Here is a 17,317-nt window from a genome sequence, read left to right as displayed (position 1 = left end):
GTATAATATGGCATACTGTGACACACACAGAGAATAAAGCCAGGGGGAGAGTTGAGAGAGAGAGACGATCAGACAATGAAAACACTTTATTGACAGCGGTAAATTAAAAGATGCACTACACTCCCTACAGCACCGCAAGACAAAGGAGCTGCAGCAACAGTCTGTTTCCCTCAGTGGCCTTCTGCTTGAACATATTAGTTCCTAACTGATCCAGACCAGTGTGATATGACAGCCTAATTATTAAGTTGGCCTGTTCTATTTTTTTATGTTTACAGAAACAATCTAGTCTAAGGAGTTAAAAACCACAGTCCCCCCCCCCAACATTACACTCTCTCTTTTGGCTCCACCGCTTTCCAGACATCAAAACATCAAATCAGATGAACTTTGGGTTTCCTCCTTTTTAATTAATCGCTCCGACTGCCTTTGTCGATCTTCCTCATTTACGTAGGTGAAGAACAAGATGACAAAGGAGCAGTACATCAAGATGAATCGCGGCATCAACGACAGTAAGGACCTGCCCGAGGAGTATCTATCTTCCATATACGACGAGATCGCGGGCAAGAAGATCGCCATGAAGGAGAGCAAAGAGTTCTCAATCACCCCTAAGTCCGCCAAGCAGGGTGAGTACCTGTCTCCTTTCATTCTGTCACGATTACTCACTGAAATAAAATAGTCCGTCACTGATGCATGCACGAATGAATGTCTCTCTTGGTTTGAAGTGAAAAATAGATTGCTGTACTCATTGATGGTTTTCATTAAGAATGTCATAACAACAAAGACTCCAAACATCAGACGCATTTATGTCCTCCTCCCTCCAGGTGTAGCCAGTGAGAAGCAGCGGCGTCTGCTGTACAACATGGAGATGGAGCAGATGGCGAAGACTGCTAAAGCTCTGATGGAGGCTGTCAGCCACGCTCAGGCCCCCTTCTTCAGCGCTACACACCTGGAGCATGTTAGGCCCATGTTCAAGGTATTCCTGATTAGATTGAACCAGATCTTTCAACAGTGGGATGCGTATTGTGACCAGAGAGGCAAACTGTTACACCAATTGTTAACGTTAGAAATGTGCACCTGTCGATTATTTCTGTCTGTCGTAGCTGGCGTGGACACCCTTGCTGGCAGCGTTCAGTGTGGGACTGCAGGACTGTGACGACCCAGAGGTGGCTTCACTGTGTCTGGAGGGCATCCGATGTGCCATCAGGATCGCCTGCATCTTCAACATGCAGGTTGGGTGATCTTTTACACACACACGTAGAGCCTTATGTTTATATTATGTGTATTTTGAGTTTATTCTCAACTGGTCACTTGATCTGTCAGTTTTATTTTTAATATTGGCTCAGTGTTTTTACGACAGCATGAGACTGTGACTGTGTAGTAACTGGCCTTCCCGTCTGTAGTTGGAGAGAGACGCGTATGTCCAAGCCTTGGCCCGATTCACCCTGCTGACGGCCAGTTCCAGCATCACAGAGATGAAGCAGAAGAACATCGACACCATCAAGACCCTGATCACTGTGGCCCACACTGACGGAAACTACCTGGGCAACTCCTGGCATGAGGTGAGTCCCTGCTAACGGGATATATGAGCGGTAGTAGCACAGAGAAAAATGGGATTGAATCTCAAAAATATTGTAAAGTATTATTGGTAAATATGATTATGAGATTAAAGATATCGATTTAGTTTGGAGTCATACTTTTTCATATATGACCTAGATAGTTTTGTCGCTTATATTATTTGCCTATAAACATAAAGCTTCCTCATAAAAAAAGCTTGTAAAACAGAATTGCATTTCGAAATCTCACCACTGAATATTTCAAAAGATCATAATTTATTCTTTGTGTCCGAAAACGGTGATGACACTCCCTCCTAGGAGTAGTCCTCCTGAATGTAGGAAGCATCATAAATAACTTTTAATGCTTTTAATCTTTGGTGAACTTTCAGGACAGATACTGAGATGCATGATAAACAGGGCCCTGGTAAATCATGTTCTCTCCACACCGAGGAAAATGCCTTGACCATTAGAGTTTAATAGTAAATGTGATAATTTATAATCACTGTTAATGATAACATTTTCATATAAACTGGATCAAAGCTATTCTCTATGGAAGCCCAGTAAAGTGTCCGCCAGTAAAAGAAGAAAATAAGATGAAAACTGATGAAAAATGTAAGATGAAAATTTAGCCTTATGATGAGAAAAAAAGATCCTATTAAGTCATTGTAATGACAAACTAAATAATGACTCAGATAATGAGAAGCTTTCTCAAACTATTGACTTAATATCTCTACATAATAATGCGTTACTCAATATTTGAGATGGGATACTAACTCACTTTTTTGCGATATGTTATTATTTGGAGAACATTTCTCATTATAATGACTGACAGGATCTTTTTTTTAATATCACACTGGCAGAAATGGGCTTCCATCATTCACATCAGATTTTATCAAAGGTGTTCTAAAATCAACCCAACATACAATGAAGTTATCTGTGGTGCATGCTTGTGTGTTGTAGATCTTGAGGTGCATCAGTCAGCTGGAGCTCGCCCAGTTGATCGGCACGGGGGTAAAGACGCGCTACATCTCGGGGGTGGTCCGGGACAAGGACACCAACATCAGGGGCTTACCCTCCGGCACAGAGGAGTTCATGCCCCTGGGCCTGGGTAAGACACACATTCACACACAACATGACCTCTACTCACAATTTAACCCCTAACTCTAACTCTTATAATCATCGACTAAATGTGTCTCTATCTTGAGGATTCTCATCAAAACCACAAGTTACTGTTGTGCTTCTATAGTAATAGTTAACTTTATTCACTGGATATCCAATATTGAATGAATGAATGAAAGACTTTATTTCGAACATATAATAAATAAAAACAGATACAAAATAATAACAAACAAAACAAGAGTTATAGTGTCCGAAAAGGAGTAGGTAGAAGAAAAACTTATATTACCCTACCCCTTTCTCACTTCTCCTCTATTAACTCATATATCATAGAATGATAATATAATATAATATAAAAACTATCTCAGATTTATTTAGTCTTAATTACATATAACAGCACACATACATTTCTGCATTAATACCCCTTTCACTGTGCTTTTAAAAGTTTGTCATGTGTGTCTGATGCCTGACTGTATACATTAGCTTGCGTTAAATGGATTTAATGTTACAGGTAACCTGGTGGGAAGTCAGGACAAGAGACAGATGGCTCACATCCAGGAGTCCGTAGGAGAGACCAGCTCTCAGAGTGTGGTGGTAGCTGTGGACAGGTGAGACAGTATGCCCTTAAAAAGTACTCCCATACAGGACAGTAATAACATAATAAATGCATCTATATACATCCCTTTGTGATGAATGAAGGTTTCCGTCCCCTACAAATACTAACGCTGCTTCTATATTTGCAGGATCTTCACTGGTTCCACCAGACTAGATGGAAATGCAATAGGTGAGTGCGGCGTACAGTACCTCTAGTTTGTGTACGTCACAGAGAAAGAGGAGTTACTCATCGTGTGTTGCTGTTTTAATTATTTCCAGTGGACTTTGTGCGGTGGTTGTGTGCTGTGTCCATGGATGAGCTGGCCTCAGCTCACCAGCCCAGGATGTTCAGCTTGCAAAAGATTGTGGAAATCTCCTACTATAACATGAACCGCATCAGGCTGCAGTGGTCTCGAATTTGGCAGGTCATAGGAGACCACTTCAACAAGGTCAGTGGACGAAAGAATTTGACTTTTAAAATGTGTTACCTGAAAGTATGAGCTACAGTCTCCTGTGTTTTAGTGAGGGGTGGGGATGGAGGGATGGAGGCAGGCAGCAGCGGGATGACATCGTGTTCTTTTGGTGGCGCTCCCTGCTGCTCTGTGCACTTGGTTTTGTCCTGTATCTGCCTCCTTGAGGACTCAGATTTATTACCGCTACAGGGACACAAGATTAATTATGTCTCTACACAGGCTGTGTGTCTGCACGACCTTGTCATCAGAATCGGAATCTTTATTTATTGCCAGGTGTATCATGTATACAATAGGGATTTTCTTTGGTTCTTTGGTGCAAATAAGCAGTAAAAAATAACAATAGAATAATTAAAACGTTAGAATAAAATATACAATACGAATGTAAACAATCCCTTGCAAGTATTGCAAGATATTATATATAGTAAGATATAAATAAAAAACATTACCTGTCATTTATTTTAATGTACCAAGGTTTTCTCCTAAGATTGTACACTCAAGTTAAATCCCCCACCCTCCCGCCCCAAAAAAGAGATTGCACTAAAATTGTCACTTTTATACCATTAATTAGTCAGAATGAATGTTGGACTTGCATTCACCAAGTGGCCAGAAACACACCTCTAAATGAATGCTAATGTTGCTCCATGTCTGCTGGATGAGTACATAACCGAATGTTTTCTAACGTTTGCTGTTATCAACTATATAAGGTGATAACATTAGGTTCGTTCGAGTTGAGCCAGGCCTGCGCAGAATCAATCACCGCAGATCGCCGCGCAATGCATGCCGGTTAGATTTGTGTCCGACTTGATGCCGACTTGTTCTGACATCATGCACATGTGGACTGCGGTAACCTCACGAGATCGAGGCGGCCGCAGTTTTTAGAGCCAGGCACCGCAGTTGCTCTCCAACGACTGCAAGACCCAGGGCATGATGGGAAACGCCTGACTGTCACCTGATCAAAGAGCTGACTGGCTCTTAGTTTTGACAGCAAACACCACATGTTAGAAAGTCACAACTGTCTGTGTAATTGTAATATTTAACACTAGATTGTATTAGTCTCGTGTTGTGCAATGAAGGTTTCATCTGTTAACAAACACATCTTGTGTGGTTGATAATAATAATTATTATAATAATGAAGGTTATCTATATATAACACTTATTAAAACGAGTGCTCATTATGTGCTTTACAAGGCGGACATAAAAATAATAAAGGATAGAATCCAATGCCAGACACACGCACATTTCCACATAGATTTAAAAAACAAATCTAAATAAATCCCAACGTGGTCTGAAAACTACCAGTGGCCTACAGATCGGATCTAACAGGAAGTCACTTTTTCTGTGACTTCCTGTAAATTCAGTGAAGGCTGCTCGAAATAGCTAGAAACTGTCTGACTTGACCGCAGCTGCTGCCACCTGATCTCGTCTACTTTCCAGGCGAGGCGCAGTTCATCTCCAACGAGCCGAATATGTCAGTGTTGTGTTTACAGCTTGCTGCGTTGCCCCCAAGTGGCCAAAAAAAATCAATAAATGATTAATTAAATTAGAGTATAGGCTTACTGTACACATAATGACCAAACTGTCTTGGAAAGAAACAATGCATGGTGATTAATGTTAGTAAATCAGAGTAAATGTAATGCACAGCTGAGCTCCACTCATGACGGTTGTGTCTTCCTGTAGGTGGGATGTAACCCCAATGAGGATGTGGCCATCTTTGCTGTGGACTCACTGAGGCAGCTGTCCATGAAGTTCTTGGAGAAAGGAGAGCTGGCCAATTTCCGCTTCCAGAAAGACTTCCTCAGGCCTTTTGAGCACATCATGAAGAAGAACAGGTAATATATTGTAATATAGCTGGATGGAATGGGAGACTCTACTTTCTCTTTGGCCTATGTATATTTATAGTAAAAAAAAAAACTACAGGATCATGGGAGTAAGAATGGTCTGGAATAGTGATGCACAAAATAACACCCCCCCTCCCCTCAGGTCCCCCACTATCAGAGACATGGTGATCAGGTGTGTGGCTCAGATGGTAAACTCCCAGGCGGCCAACATCCGTTCAGGCTGGAAGAACATCTTCTCAGTGTTTCACCAGGCGGCCTCCGACCACGACGAGACCATAGTGGAGCTGGCCTTCCAGACCACTGGACACATTGTCAGTGAGTATGACTGCAGCTCTTTCCTCTCCTCAGGGCAGCCATTTTGGCTCATTATAAAGGAACCAGTGACAGAGGTTGTGTTGTGTCAAACTGCTCAGCTGACAGTGAGACAGATCCACGGTCCTGCTTGAGCTTTTATAAGAATGTGAGAATTTATCACAGGAGAGATCATATTTAGAATAAAGTTACTGACTGTAATGATCCTATATTTAATTTGGACCGTTGGCGCCATGATACTAACTAGCTTGCAAATTACTTTATCAGCTAAAGTTAGGAAGCAACCACGCCAAAACCATGCCGTGTTACAGCTAGCTGGCTAACCTTAGCTGAGCTTAGGTTACAGTTGGCCAGTTTGCCTTGAATCGCTCTTTGCTGGTAGAAAGCAAACGTTAGTTATACACCTTTGCTTTGTATCGTTATATCATTTATTGTTGGCTAAAATCAGCACAGTCATAATACATAATGTTAGTGTCATGCATCACGTTAGCTGGTGAAGTAATTTGGCAAGATAGCCAACTAACATTTCCACTCACTCAGATTTTCCCATAAAAAAACAGTCCTTAACATAGAAATCAGTCCGAAGGCTGTTAAAGGCAACCAAGTCGGGGAAGGTTTTTAATTCATTCACACACACTGGCAATACAAAGCGATTAATACTTTGGTATTTTTGTACCTTTTTAAGATCTCCTAAACCAACCGAATGATTCTTGATTTCTTATTTCCTGTCCCTCTCTCCATCACTCTTCCCTTAGTGAACACCTTCCAGCAGCACTTTGCAGCTGCTATTGATTCGTTCCAGGATGCAGTGAAGTGCCTGTCAGAGTTTGTGTGCAACGCAGCTTTTCCTGACACCAGCATGGAGGCTATCCGACTCATACGACACTGCGCTAAATACGTCTCAGAAAGACCACAGGTGAGCTGTGACCATACTGGTTCCAATAAAATGGCAATTGTGTGATAAGATAATGGCATTTATCTATCATTTGCAAACAGCACTAATGTGGTTTCTTCAAAAACTAATGTAATATTACACTTGATGTGTCTCCCCGTCCAGGCCCTGAGGGAATACACCAGTGATGACATGAATGTTGCCCCCGGTGATCGGGTGTGGGTTCGTGGCTGGTTTCCCATTCTGTTTGAGCTCTCTTGCATCATCAACCGCTGCAAGCTGGATGTCCGGACCAGGTAGAAAAACAGTTCAGCATGGGAGTGTAGCTCAAACTCTCACTTCACTGTTCACTTCACTTCACTTTTCAGCTAGAGTGATGTGTCCTCCATGTCTCCCCTTGTGCTGTACCTGCCCCGATTTCTTGCAAAGACAAAACATATAAAAAAGAAATATACTAAAATGAACTAGATGGCATATAAAACAACAACAAAGATCTATGCATGACAGAATTAAAAACACTAAAAGTTAACAGAACGAGCAACACTTGGTTTTACACAATAACAAACCGAAAGGTAGAAAAAGGTTTTATTTCTCTGCAGGGTCCTTTCCATAATGTTGTCAGACACTTCTAATAACAATCTGAGCCTGTCAGTGGCAAAAACAAGCACTTTTAGTGGACGTAAACTGACTGCGGAGTTGCCCTGAGCGATTACATTGAGGCCTATTTAGCAGCTCCAATGTTCTCCCTCAATACCGGACCAATTTCAAAAACTGTTGTCACCATTAGTCACTTAGACACAAAAACATGAGAAGATAGGGTCCAAAGAAATCCTGAAGTTACCCTTTAAGTCAGTACAGTGGAAAGAAGCACGATAGCAGCCTCACTCATGTTGTAGTGCTCGTGATCCCATACTGTGCCCTCTTTGTTCTTGCTGGTTGCAGAGCTGTGAAGCAACAACGATTTGTCTTTTGTTTCTGACAGAGGTCTCACAGTCATGTTCGAGATCATGAAGAGCTACGGTCTCACCTTCGAGAAGCATTGGTGGCACGACCTCTTCAGAATCGTCTTCCGCATCTTTGACAACATGAAGCTCCCCGAGCAGCAGACAGAGGTCAGAGGTCACTGGTAGCAGGCTGTCAAGTCCCACGGTTCTTTATGTTTTGACAAGCCACTTAAATGTCTGAAGGATATCCTTTTTTTGTGATTTGGAGAGCCAGAATACCTTAAACTGTAAAATAGTGTATGTACACATACATCTGCTAATGTCTTGTCTCTTGTTTGCTTCCAGAAAACCGAGTGGATGACGACGACATGTAACCACGCTCTGTATGCCATCTGTGACGTGTTCACTCAGTTTTATGAGCCTCTCAGTGAAATCCTGCTGGCGGACATTTTCACGCAGCTGCAGTGGTGTGTCAGGCAAGGTGGGTGTTCAATGTCATGTGGACAGGTAAAGCAGAAAACACTCGTAATACTCCTCTGTCCACACAAACAGCAAATAATGCTCATAAGGCAAAGAGGTACGCCCACACTAATCTATGTTAAATTAAACAAACTAGATGTTTTGGCGCTGTGCTGAAAAGCTAGCTTGTATTTAGGGACACCGGTAAGGGACTACACAAAAATGACTGGGGCGGTGTTACTAATGCTTCACCATTAGTAACTAACTAAAAGCACATACATCATTTAAGATGGTATATTCTTATTAAAAGAGACATAACTGTCCCCCCCCATTGGTTTGTGGACTACCGTTTTGAAGCCTCTAGTTTGGCAATTTGTCCGTCGCCATCTTGGCGTTTTGGAGCCAGAAGTGACTATATTTGGACGAGACGGTGGAGCTAGAGAAGAGTGAGGCCCGGGCCAAGTACTGTTAGCATAGCAAACGCTAAGTCACCAGCTAACACTAGCGCTAATTAGCTAGCTTGGTTAACAATATGCATCCATAATATATGTTGATTTTGATATTAATTGGGATGCTAATTTGGGAAAAACAGTCTTAAAACAGAATGGACTTCCCTGAAAATAATGAACAGCCGACTTCTTAGGGTGCGTTTTAGTACAACTGAACATTTTTCTATCCTGATTGACAGGTTGCCGTGGTAGCGACCTGTCAATCACAAGGTAGCCACGCCCTAAAGCATCCCCTGCTTGATGGTCTGTTTGACTCTAAATGGGAACATAATTTACTAAATGAACATCATGCTGTATTGAAGAAGACTTGAAACTAGCGATTGAGACCATGAACTCATGTTTACTGAGGTACTAAATTAAGTGAGAAGTAGGCTCATTTTCTCATAGACTACTATACAACCAGAGGAGTCGCCCCCTGCTGGCTGGTAGAGAGAATGCAGGTTTAATGTACTTCAGCATTGGCTTCACTTCTCAGAGCCAGAGGTAGCCCCTTAGCTGGCCCTTATGTTTTGTTATAAAAATCTATCTACGTTCATTACAGTATAACAATCCAAACATTCAGCAACTGTAACTGGATCCTGTTCTCCAAAGGCTTTCAGTCCCTGACCATCACCTCGTGAACCTCAGTGAAGTCCACAGTATTTGTATGTGTCAGATGTGCTTTGAAGTCATTCAACTTTCTCCTACAGACAACGAGCAGCTGGCTCGGTCGGGGACAAACTGTCTGGAGAACCTGGTGATTCTGAACGGGGAGAAGTTCAGCCCCGAGGTCTGGAACATCACCTGTTCCTGTATGCTGGAGATCTTCCAAAACACCAGCCCTCACGCGTAAGTCCTGAACCGCTGCTGAACACAATCTAGTTTCAATTCAATCAGTTACATTTTTTTTAATGAAACCGCACGTGAACGTCTTGATGATGGCGTTCATTCAGTTGTCTAGTCAAAGAAAGCACCTCAGAGGGAAGTTAATAGTAAAGACTGAGGCTAGCTTAGTTAAAGGTTATTGAGCTTCTGTGACAGGATGTAAGTTAATCTGATCTGCTTTTCAGTTTGTTGACTTGGCGACCAGCTGGACAGGAAGAGGAAACTGCAGATGGCAAGCATTTTGTAAGAAAATCAACAAATACTCGTATAACTTTTAACAGTAATTACAGTATGTACGACAGCAGCTCAGCAGATGCTTCATACTTGGTCTGAAACATGATGAGCTGCTTTTAACCAGTGAAACTAATAACTACTGACCTCCCCACCGTGTCAGAAGTATGACACTAACCTTTGAACGTCCATGATGTCTGTTGGTCTCCAGGATGCTGATTTTGACAGCGTGTCCCAGAGCAGCTATGACAGAGCTCTGTCTGAGAGAGGACACAGCCAGATGTCCAGCGACGACACCTGGAAGGGCAAGTCCAATGCTAGTGAGTGTACACACACACACACACACACACACACACTGCAAACTCAGATTCAACCTGAAACTCTGTTTGAAAAATGGAAATGGCAGCATGTAGAAAAACGAAATAAATGAGTCTGTTATATCACATATTTGTCGCTGACTGTCCCTGTAATGTATTTGTTCTTCTGCTCATGTCTCCTCACCACTTGTGTTTTTCTGTTCTACAGGAGTTTCAGACCAGAAGCTGTTTGCAGGGCTGCTCATTAAATGCGTGGTACAGCTTGAACTAATCCAAACCATAGACAACATCGTCTTTTACCCAGCAACCAGCAAGAAGGAGGATGCCGAGAACATGGCTGCTGCTCAGGTAAGTTACAACAGCTACTGTATGGATAGAGTCTAACTTTTTATTAATTTAGTGTTACAGTTGAAACCCTCTCTGAAATGCTGCTCACTAATCTGAATTATATGGGGAAGTGATCAAATGTCAGATCAGCCCCGTCTATTCTTAAATGTTCGGATAAACTTAGTCACAGTTGTCTAAATCTGTCCTTCCCGTCAGCGAGATGCTCTGGAAGAGTCGGAGGCTGAGGGAGGCGAGGCGGGTTCAGAGCAGGGTATGTACGGACACATGACCTCTGCACACCTCTTCAAGCTGCTGGATTGTCTGCTGGAGTCACACACCTTCGCCAAGGACTTCAACTCCAACAACGAACAGAGGACAGCACTCTGGAGGGCAGGTAAATGGAAAGGAAAAGTCCTCCATGATAACCCAGCTCATAAAACTCTTTTACACTCTCTGTATGTGACATACTGTAGAATGTGTTAGTCTGTTATGAGACAGCCTCACAACGTCTTAAAATATATCGTCTAACCTCACCGCCTTAAAAGGTCTTTAATGAGGCGTCCTAGTTCTAAAGTTTTTACCGTTAACGAAGTCATCTAAAATTTAAATTCAGTGCAAATAAAAATCTGTACAGCAGGATACTCTGTTGCTGAAAAACTTTCAATTGTTGGATGACTTCTCTGCTGAGAGAATGTTTTCTTTGTGCTCTGAGTATTTAGGCCAGTCACACTGAAAATATCGTAATAGTCTTAAGACTAGCTTTGTTAATCAATTAGAATAGTTAATCGCGATTAATCGCATGATTGTCCATGATTAATCGCAAATTAATTGCGCATTTTTTATCTGTTCAAAATGTACCTTAAATAGAGATTTTTCAAGTATTTAAATGTAAAAAATATGCTTGCTTTATGCAAATGTATGTATATATTTATTATTGTAAATCAATTAACAACACAAAACAATGACACATATTGTCCAGAAACCCTCACAGGCACTGCATTTAGCATAGAAATATGCTCAAATCATAACATGGCAAACTGCAGCCCAACAGGCAACAACAGCTGTCAGTGTGTCAGTGTGCTGACTTGACTATGACTTGCCCCAAACTGCATGTGATTATCATAAAGTGTTCATGTCTGTAAAGGGGAGACTCGTGGGTACCCATAGAACCCATTTTCATTCACATATCTGGAGGTCAGAGGTCATAGGACCCCTTTGAAAATGGCCATGACAGTTTTTCCTCTACTATATTCAAGTTTGGACCGTTATTTAACCTCCTTCATGACAAGCTAGTGTGACATGATTGGTACTGATATATTCATAAGGTTTTAGTCTTAACCACTAAGCCATGCAAAGCCCTCTGTTGTTGTTGGCGGTTGTTGTTGTTGACCAATGGTTGTCTCTCTTTTGCCTCTCAGGCTTTAAAGGGAAGTCCAAGCCCAACTTGTTGAAGCAGGAGACCAGCAGTCTGGCTTGCAGCCTGAGGATCTTATTCAGGATGTACTCTGACCTTCAGCTGCAGAACTCATGGCCTGACATCCAGACACGTCTGCTGCTGTGAGTACAACACACGGCGGTGGTTTGGGGCTCGTATATATATATATATATATATATATATACACCAATCAGCCATAACATTAAGACCACTGACAGGTGAAGTGAATAACATTGATCTGACCGGGTCAGAGCATCTCCAGAACTGCAGCTCTTGTGGGATGTTCCCGGTCTGCAGTGGTCAGGACCTACCAAACGTGGTCCAAGGAAGGAAAACCGGTGAACCGGCGACAGGGTCAGACCCGAGGCTCATTGATGCACGTGGGGAGCGAAGGCTGGCCCGTATTGTTTTATATATATATATATATATATATATATATATATAAGTATATAAGATCCTTTAAAATGTGTTTTTTATATATATATCTATCTCACCAGACTTATCCTTTAAAATGTGTTTTTTTTTACCAATCTAACTGACCAGAAAAACAAACCGTAGATCTCCACGACTCCAACGTGTGACCAGTTTGTTATTGTCTGGTTAAACGTTGAACCTTAGATAAATAAGCACCCACTGTGTCTGCTGCAGAGAAGTGCAGCGCTGGTGTTTGTTCCGTGTTGACTGAGCTGTTTTGACACATGGCTCATAACTCATTATATATTTATGAACTGTACACTGTGTGTGTATTTTGTAGACGATATTGCCAGAGCCTGGTACAAATCACCTTGTGTTTTTCACTGAGCAGCTGCACCGGAGCAGTTGACTCATGTATTACATCAAGAGTACGTATGTGTGGTGTTAATCATTAAATAACTGGTTTTGGTCTGCACTTCTATCATAACAATAATAATAATAATGATAATTGTACTGTAGTAGCTCTGGTACAGACCAACCACTTCAGATACATCAGTGTTGTGTTGTTCATAATCCTCTCTGTGTGTGTGTGTGTGTGTGTATGTGTGTGTTGGTGGTCTCTCTCAGGGTTTGTAGTGAAGCTCTGGCCTACTTCATCAGTCTGACCTCAGAGAGCCACAGAGAGGCTTGGAACAGCCTGCTGATGCTGCTGCTCACCAGGACGCTACGGCTGCCCGATAACAAGGCAGGAACATACTCACACACACACACACTCCATAGAAATAGACTGTAGATATAGATGGTCGACGCGTCTCCACTTCCTCCCACTGTACAGAAGTGAAGCCTAAATATCCCAGATACAGGAGCTGCCATCTTCAGAGTCTACGCATTAGTGATTGGGCGGTGGAGCCGCGGTATCGAGGTTCTGCCCACACACCCGCCCGAGCCAATCCCAAGCCGAGCACGGCAGCGACTTGTTAGCGTTAGCCACCTAGCTGCTATGTTTGGCTAGAAAGACACAACAACTAACCATATGATGAAACTGACCCATATAGACCCATGTTCTTTTACACAGACTGGTGGCGGTTATGGAACGTTAAAGTTACATCTCCTCTCTCGTACAATTCAGAGCCTCCGGCTGCGACTACTTCACTCGGAGCAGCTGTCAATCACAGCTGTCGATCATGACGTCTCACCCCCCTTTTTATAGCATCAAATAACTCATTAAAACCAGACTTAAGAGATAAATGAACACTTGAACAAACATCAGCATGATAAGAACTACCTAAAATGACAGAAACCATCTTTCGGAAAATGTATAAGACGGAGGGGGCGGGGTTCATGACCTACACTGCAGCCAGCCACCAGGGGACGATCCAGATGTTTTGGCTTCACTTTTGGGGAGCTGTCATGTCGTCCATCTTTATATACAGTCTATGACACACAGAGTATTCTTCCAACTTAACATTAGTAATAATAATAATAATAATACATTTTATTTAGTGGCGCCTTTCTGGTCTTACAAGGATCAATTTAAACATTGACAGATAAAACAAATAAAAACAACAGGACATGACAGAGACATATGTGGTGGCAGTTTCTGTTAAAACAAGACACAAACCAACGTAACAACTTGTCTTTCAGTGAATTTAATAAAAAGGCATACATTAATAACTAAAGCATCTGCAGATGGACTCACGAGCACAGCCACCTGTTGTGGACTGTGGCAAGTGAGCCCCGAATACAAAGAGTAGTCAGTATTTATACATTTAAAGCATAACACGAAGATAAGTGCAAAGAAGAAAGGAAGAGAAGGATAGAAAGTATATCAATGCGTCAGCACACAGCAGACAACAGAGCATCACAAGACATAACAAGTATTCCAGCAATCTGTTGTTTGCAGTTACAGAGAACTAAAATGTCAGGTCACTGTCCTATGGTGACGAAGTTGAACATGTGAGGCCCTGAGATTATCTAACGGTACAGTGTTAAACTGCAGATATGAAAATTGCCATTACACATATTTGTACAGACACGTATGATGGGTGCTGATGAGTACTATAGAGAGTAGGCCAGTTTAAACAGGTGGGTTTTGAGGAGGGATTTGAATGATGTGATAGTAACATTAGTAGTTGACTCAAACCTGTATTTTCAAACATTATGGAGCTCCAACTGTGATGAAATCCGAACCAGGATCTCAAATATAAGATAATACCACGGGTAGTTGATAAAATGTATGTGATCCTTTTAATATTTACTTTTTTTATTTATTTCATATTTTTTGTGATTACAAACCCTGTTGTGAGATTTCACCAGTGACTCATGCACTCTCTGTGTGAGTGCATGAGTCACTGATGAGTCATAGCAGCCCATGACTCAGGGTTTATTTCCAGGGCATTTTAGAGCAAAACTATAGAAGTTTTTAGTTAGAAAACAACCCAGCATGCAACCTGAAGCAATAGGAAATGTTGGCGCCATGCAGCCAGCTTTAGGAGAAAATGCCAATACCACACTGACCACTGCATCAACAAAAAATGATAACAGTATTGTTAAAGTGGACTGGCCGGCACCAGTCTCTTGTGCAAGGCCTGTTGTGTGTTTTGGGAAAGTTGCTAAAAACAAATCTTGGTTCTACAAATTGTGTTTATTTGCAATTTCGTAATTCAATGAAATTGCCCTTAAAAGCAGCAACAAACATGCATAAGTGAAGACAGAAATGGCCTCAGGACGCATTAATTAACCGCCCTGCTGTGAACTCTTTGGCCTCCCAGCAGCGCCCACACAACCCAGCAGCAACCGCCCGTCCTCTCTCTGTCCTGTATACTCTCAATAGGTCCAAATGCACTGGTTACATCTCATCAGGGATTAAAGCACATACAGTACGTCACTGGGTTGAATCATGGTGCTAATTTACATTTTCTCACTTCCAGTTCAAGCCCCATGCTTCCTGCTACTACCCCCACCTGTGTGAAATGATGCAGTTTGACCTGATCCCAGAGCTGCGGGCCGTCCTCAGGCGCTTCTTCCTGCGCATCGGCTCCGTCTTCCACATCGCTGCTCCCGAGGGGACGCCCGCCCGAACTCCCGCATCCTAGACTGAGCGGGTGGAGGGACGGATGGAGAACTGGAGATGAGGGCGGACATTGATCACAGGTGGACACATAGGAGACTTTTCCCCCTTCTTTTGGACTGCGACAGATTTCAGAAGGGTGACAGACTGTAGCTTTTCTGTCTCAGTTCAGGAGTCTGCATTAAAGTGTTCTCAGCCTGCAGAAAACGTCTTCACCCTGTCCTTCCTCCCTTCTTTCTCTCGGGGATGAACAGCACTGTGACCAGCAGACCTCTCTGCTGAATGTCGTCATTCATCATCCCCCCTCCCCTCGCCCCGCCGACTCTCATCTCAAAGTGTGACAAATGACAAGAAAAAGAACTGTAAACAAATAATTTATTGATATTGTACCTGATTTTGATGGTTTGTTTTGTTTTTTTAATACTTAACAAAAGAAGTATATCTACATGCTGAAAGCAAATGAACGATACCATTGAATTCGATGAACTTTAACATTTGCCGTTTCGCGAAAAATCTCTCGGCCACCTGTGCCTGTTAGAAGATGATGACACCATCGGTGTCGCCCTTATTGTGAGTTTGGTGATCTAATCAAAACATGTTGTAATATCTGAACCCCTCACGTATCGATGCCCATCCCAAAGCATTGTTTGTCACTTTAATGTCTATGTTCCCTCTTGTTGTCTGTGTTATTCAGTAGCAGGCTGTTAAAGACACTGAAGTGCTCAGCTGCAGGTGAAAAAGCATCTCTACTGCAGCTTTGTTTGTGACGTCTGCTCTCTGGGACACAACCGTCCTGTCGTCTTTACAACTCCTTGTCAATGAGATTTTACTTATTTATTTTTGCTCACTTGCTTTAATTTGTTTTATGATTAATTTTCAGGATGATTGCTGGTTTACAATGAAAGGTTGATTGATGGACTGGCTGCTTCCCTCTGCCATGCATTCCTTTAGAGTGTTGACCCAGTGAGCCTTACAGTGAAGGACTCAACATGGAGTCAACTCGTCCTGGCTTTAGAATTACAGATGGCTCATAAAACGCCTCTAATCCATCAGTTGGCCCTATAAAGTGACACAGTGGTTGTCTAGTTCCCTCTCTCTCTTTTGCACATCTGTTACCGACAGTATGCTCATGTATTAACACCACCCAGGGTGCATCAGCTCGCTCTGGATGGTCGGAAAGGCCCATCAGTGTTGTGTCACATTCAACAGTAAGAGTTCAACCACAGAAAGGTTCAGAGATACTGGAGTTCTCTGGATCCTTCGCAATTTATTCCATGCCTTTTTTTTAAAAAGAAGGATGTATGTAATTATTTAAAGTGCATTTAAATATTTTTTGAGAAGCATTCCTTCCCTCGCAACTATGGATGTCTACTTTTTCTTCCCTAAAGCTAGGGAATATATAAATATATATATGTATACAGTAAATGAAAAAAGCAGACTGTAAAGTTTTCAATGTAAGATACATAGAAATGAAAGTGCTATACGGTTCTATACATAATATTGTGATGTAATCTTCCAAACATTTGGTGAAGTAATCAATAAATCTGAATTCTGATCCACTCTAAGTGACTATTAATTCAGTTTTAAGGTGCTTAATAGAGCTTTCTCACTTGTTGCTGGTTCTAATTACAGGTCCAGGGTGTGCATGGTAATGTGTACACAGGCTGCTAAAGCTTAACAGAATGGAGCCGTGATTAATATTCGTAGTCACACCTGTGCTGTTCCTGCTATTATGAGACAAACGATTTGCTCAAGGGCATTATAAAGCCAGTTTGAGCCCTGCATGTTTGCCAGACTTTAACCTGAGTTGAGACGTAAGCTCTTTAACCTCACTGACCCTCACATTAGTATTTAAAATAAGTCATTTATTTTTTCTCGATATTATATTTATTGTTTTTTTGTTCATTTTGAAACAACAGAACAAACATTCACAAACGTCCCCAGTAATAACATTCTCGGTACAAAGAACCTT

The 17,317-nt window shown here is 42.0% G+C and overlaps 1 protein-coding gene across 1 annotated transcript in view; it reads left to right on the top strand.

The window, feature by feature from the left end:
* The window catches only part of arfgef2 (ADP-ribosylation factor guanine nucleotide-exchange factor 2 (brefeldin A-inhibited)), a 29,965-nt gene extending 13,055 nt beyond the window's left edge, over positions 1-16,910 (top strand). Inside the window, exons 18-39 of the mRNA XM_074643226.1 lie at positions 449-620; positions 819-970; positions 1,098-1,226; positions 1,398-1,556; positions 2,511-2,658; positions 3,178-3,274; positions 3,410-3,450; positions 3,540-3,709; positions 5,411-5,562; positions 5,714-5,886; positions 6,639-6,799; positions 6,941-7,071; positions 7,758-7,887; positions 8,065-8,200; positions 9,377-9,515; positions 9,737-9,794; positions 9,994-10,102; positions 10,308-10,447; positions 10,643-10,820; positions 11,845-11,983; positions 12,903-13,020; positions 15,206-16,910. Of these exons, the coding sequence (XP_074499327.1) occupies positions 449-620; positions 819-970; positions 1,098-1,226; positions 1,398-1,556; positions 2,511-2,658; positions 3,178-3,274; positions 3,410-3,450; positions 3,540-3,709; positions 5,411-5,562; positions 5,714-5,886; positions 6,639-6,799; positions 6,941-7,071; positions 7,758-7,887; positions 8,065-8,200; positions 9,377-9,515; positions 9,737-9,794; positions 9,994-10,102; positions 10,308-10,447; positions 10,643-10,820; positions 11,845-11,983; positions 12,903-13,020; positions 15,206-15,370 (2,997 nt within the window). The 3' untranslated portion in view covers positions 15,371-16,910. The remainder of the gene's footprint in view (positions 1-448; positions 621-818; positions 971-1,097; positions 1,227-1,397; positions 1,557-2,510; positions 2,659-3,177; positions 3,275-3,409; positions 3,451-3,539; positions 3,710-5,410; positions 5,563-5,713; positions 5,887-6,638; positions 6,800-6,940; positions 7,072-7,757; positions 7,888-8,064; positions 8,201-9,376; positions 9,516-9,736; positions 9,795-9,993; positions 10,103-10,307; positions 10,448-10,642; positions 10,821-11,844; positions 11,984-12,902; positions 13,021-15,205) is intronic.
* The last annotated feature ends 407 nt before the right edge of the window (positions 16,911-17,317 follow it).

This window comes from Sebastes fasciatus, chromosome 8 (genome assembly GCF_043250625.1).
Source record: "Sebastes fasciatus isolate fSebFas1 chromosome 8, fSebFas1.pri, whole genome shotgun sequence".
In the NCBI taxonomy this organism is placed as follows: domain Eukaryota; kingdom Metazoa; phylum Chordata; class Actinopteri; order Perciformes; family Sebastidae; genus Sebastes; species Sebastes fasciatus.
This window is presented reverse-complemented; position numbering and strand designations above follow the sequence as displayed.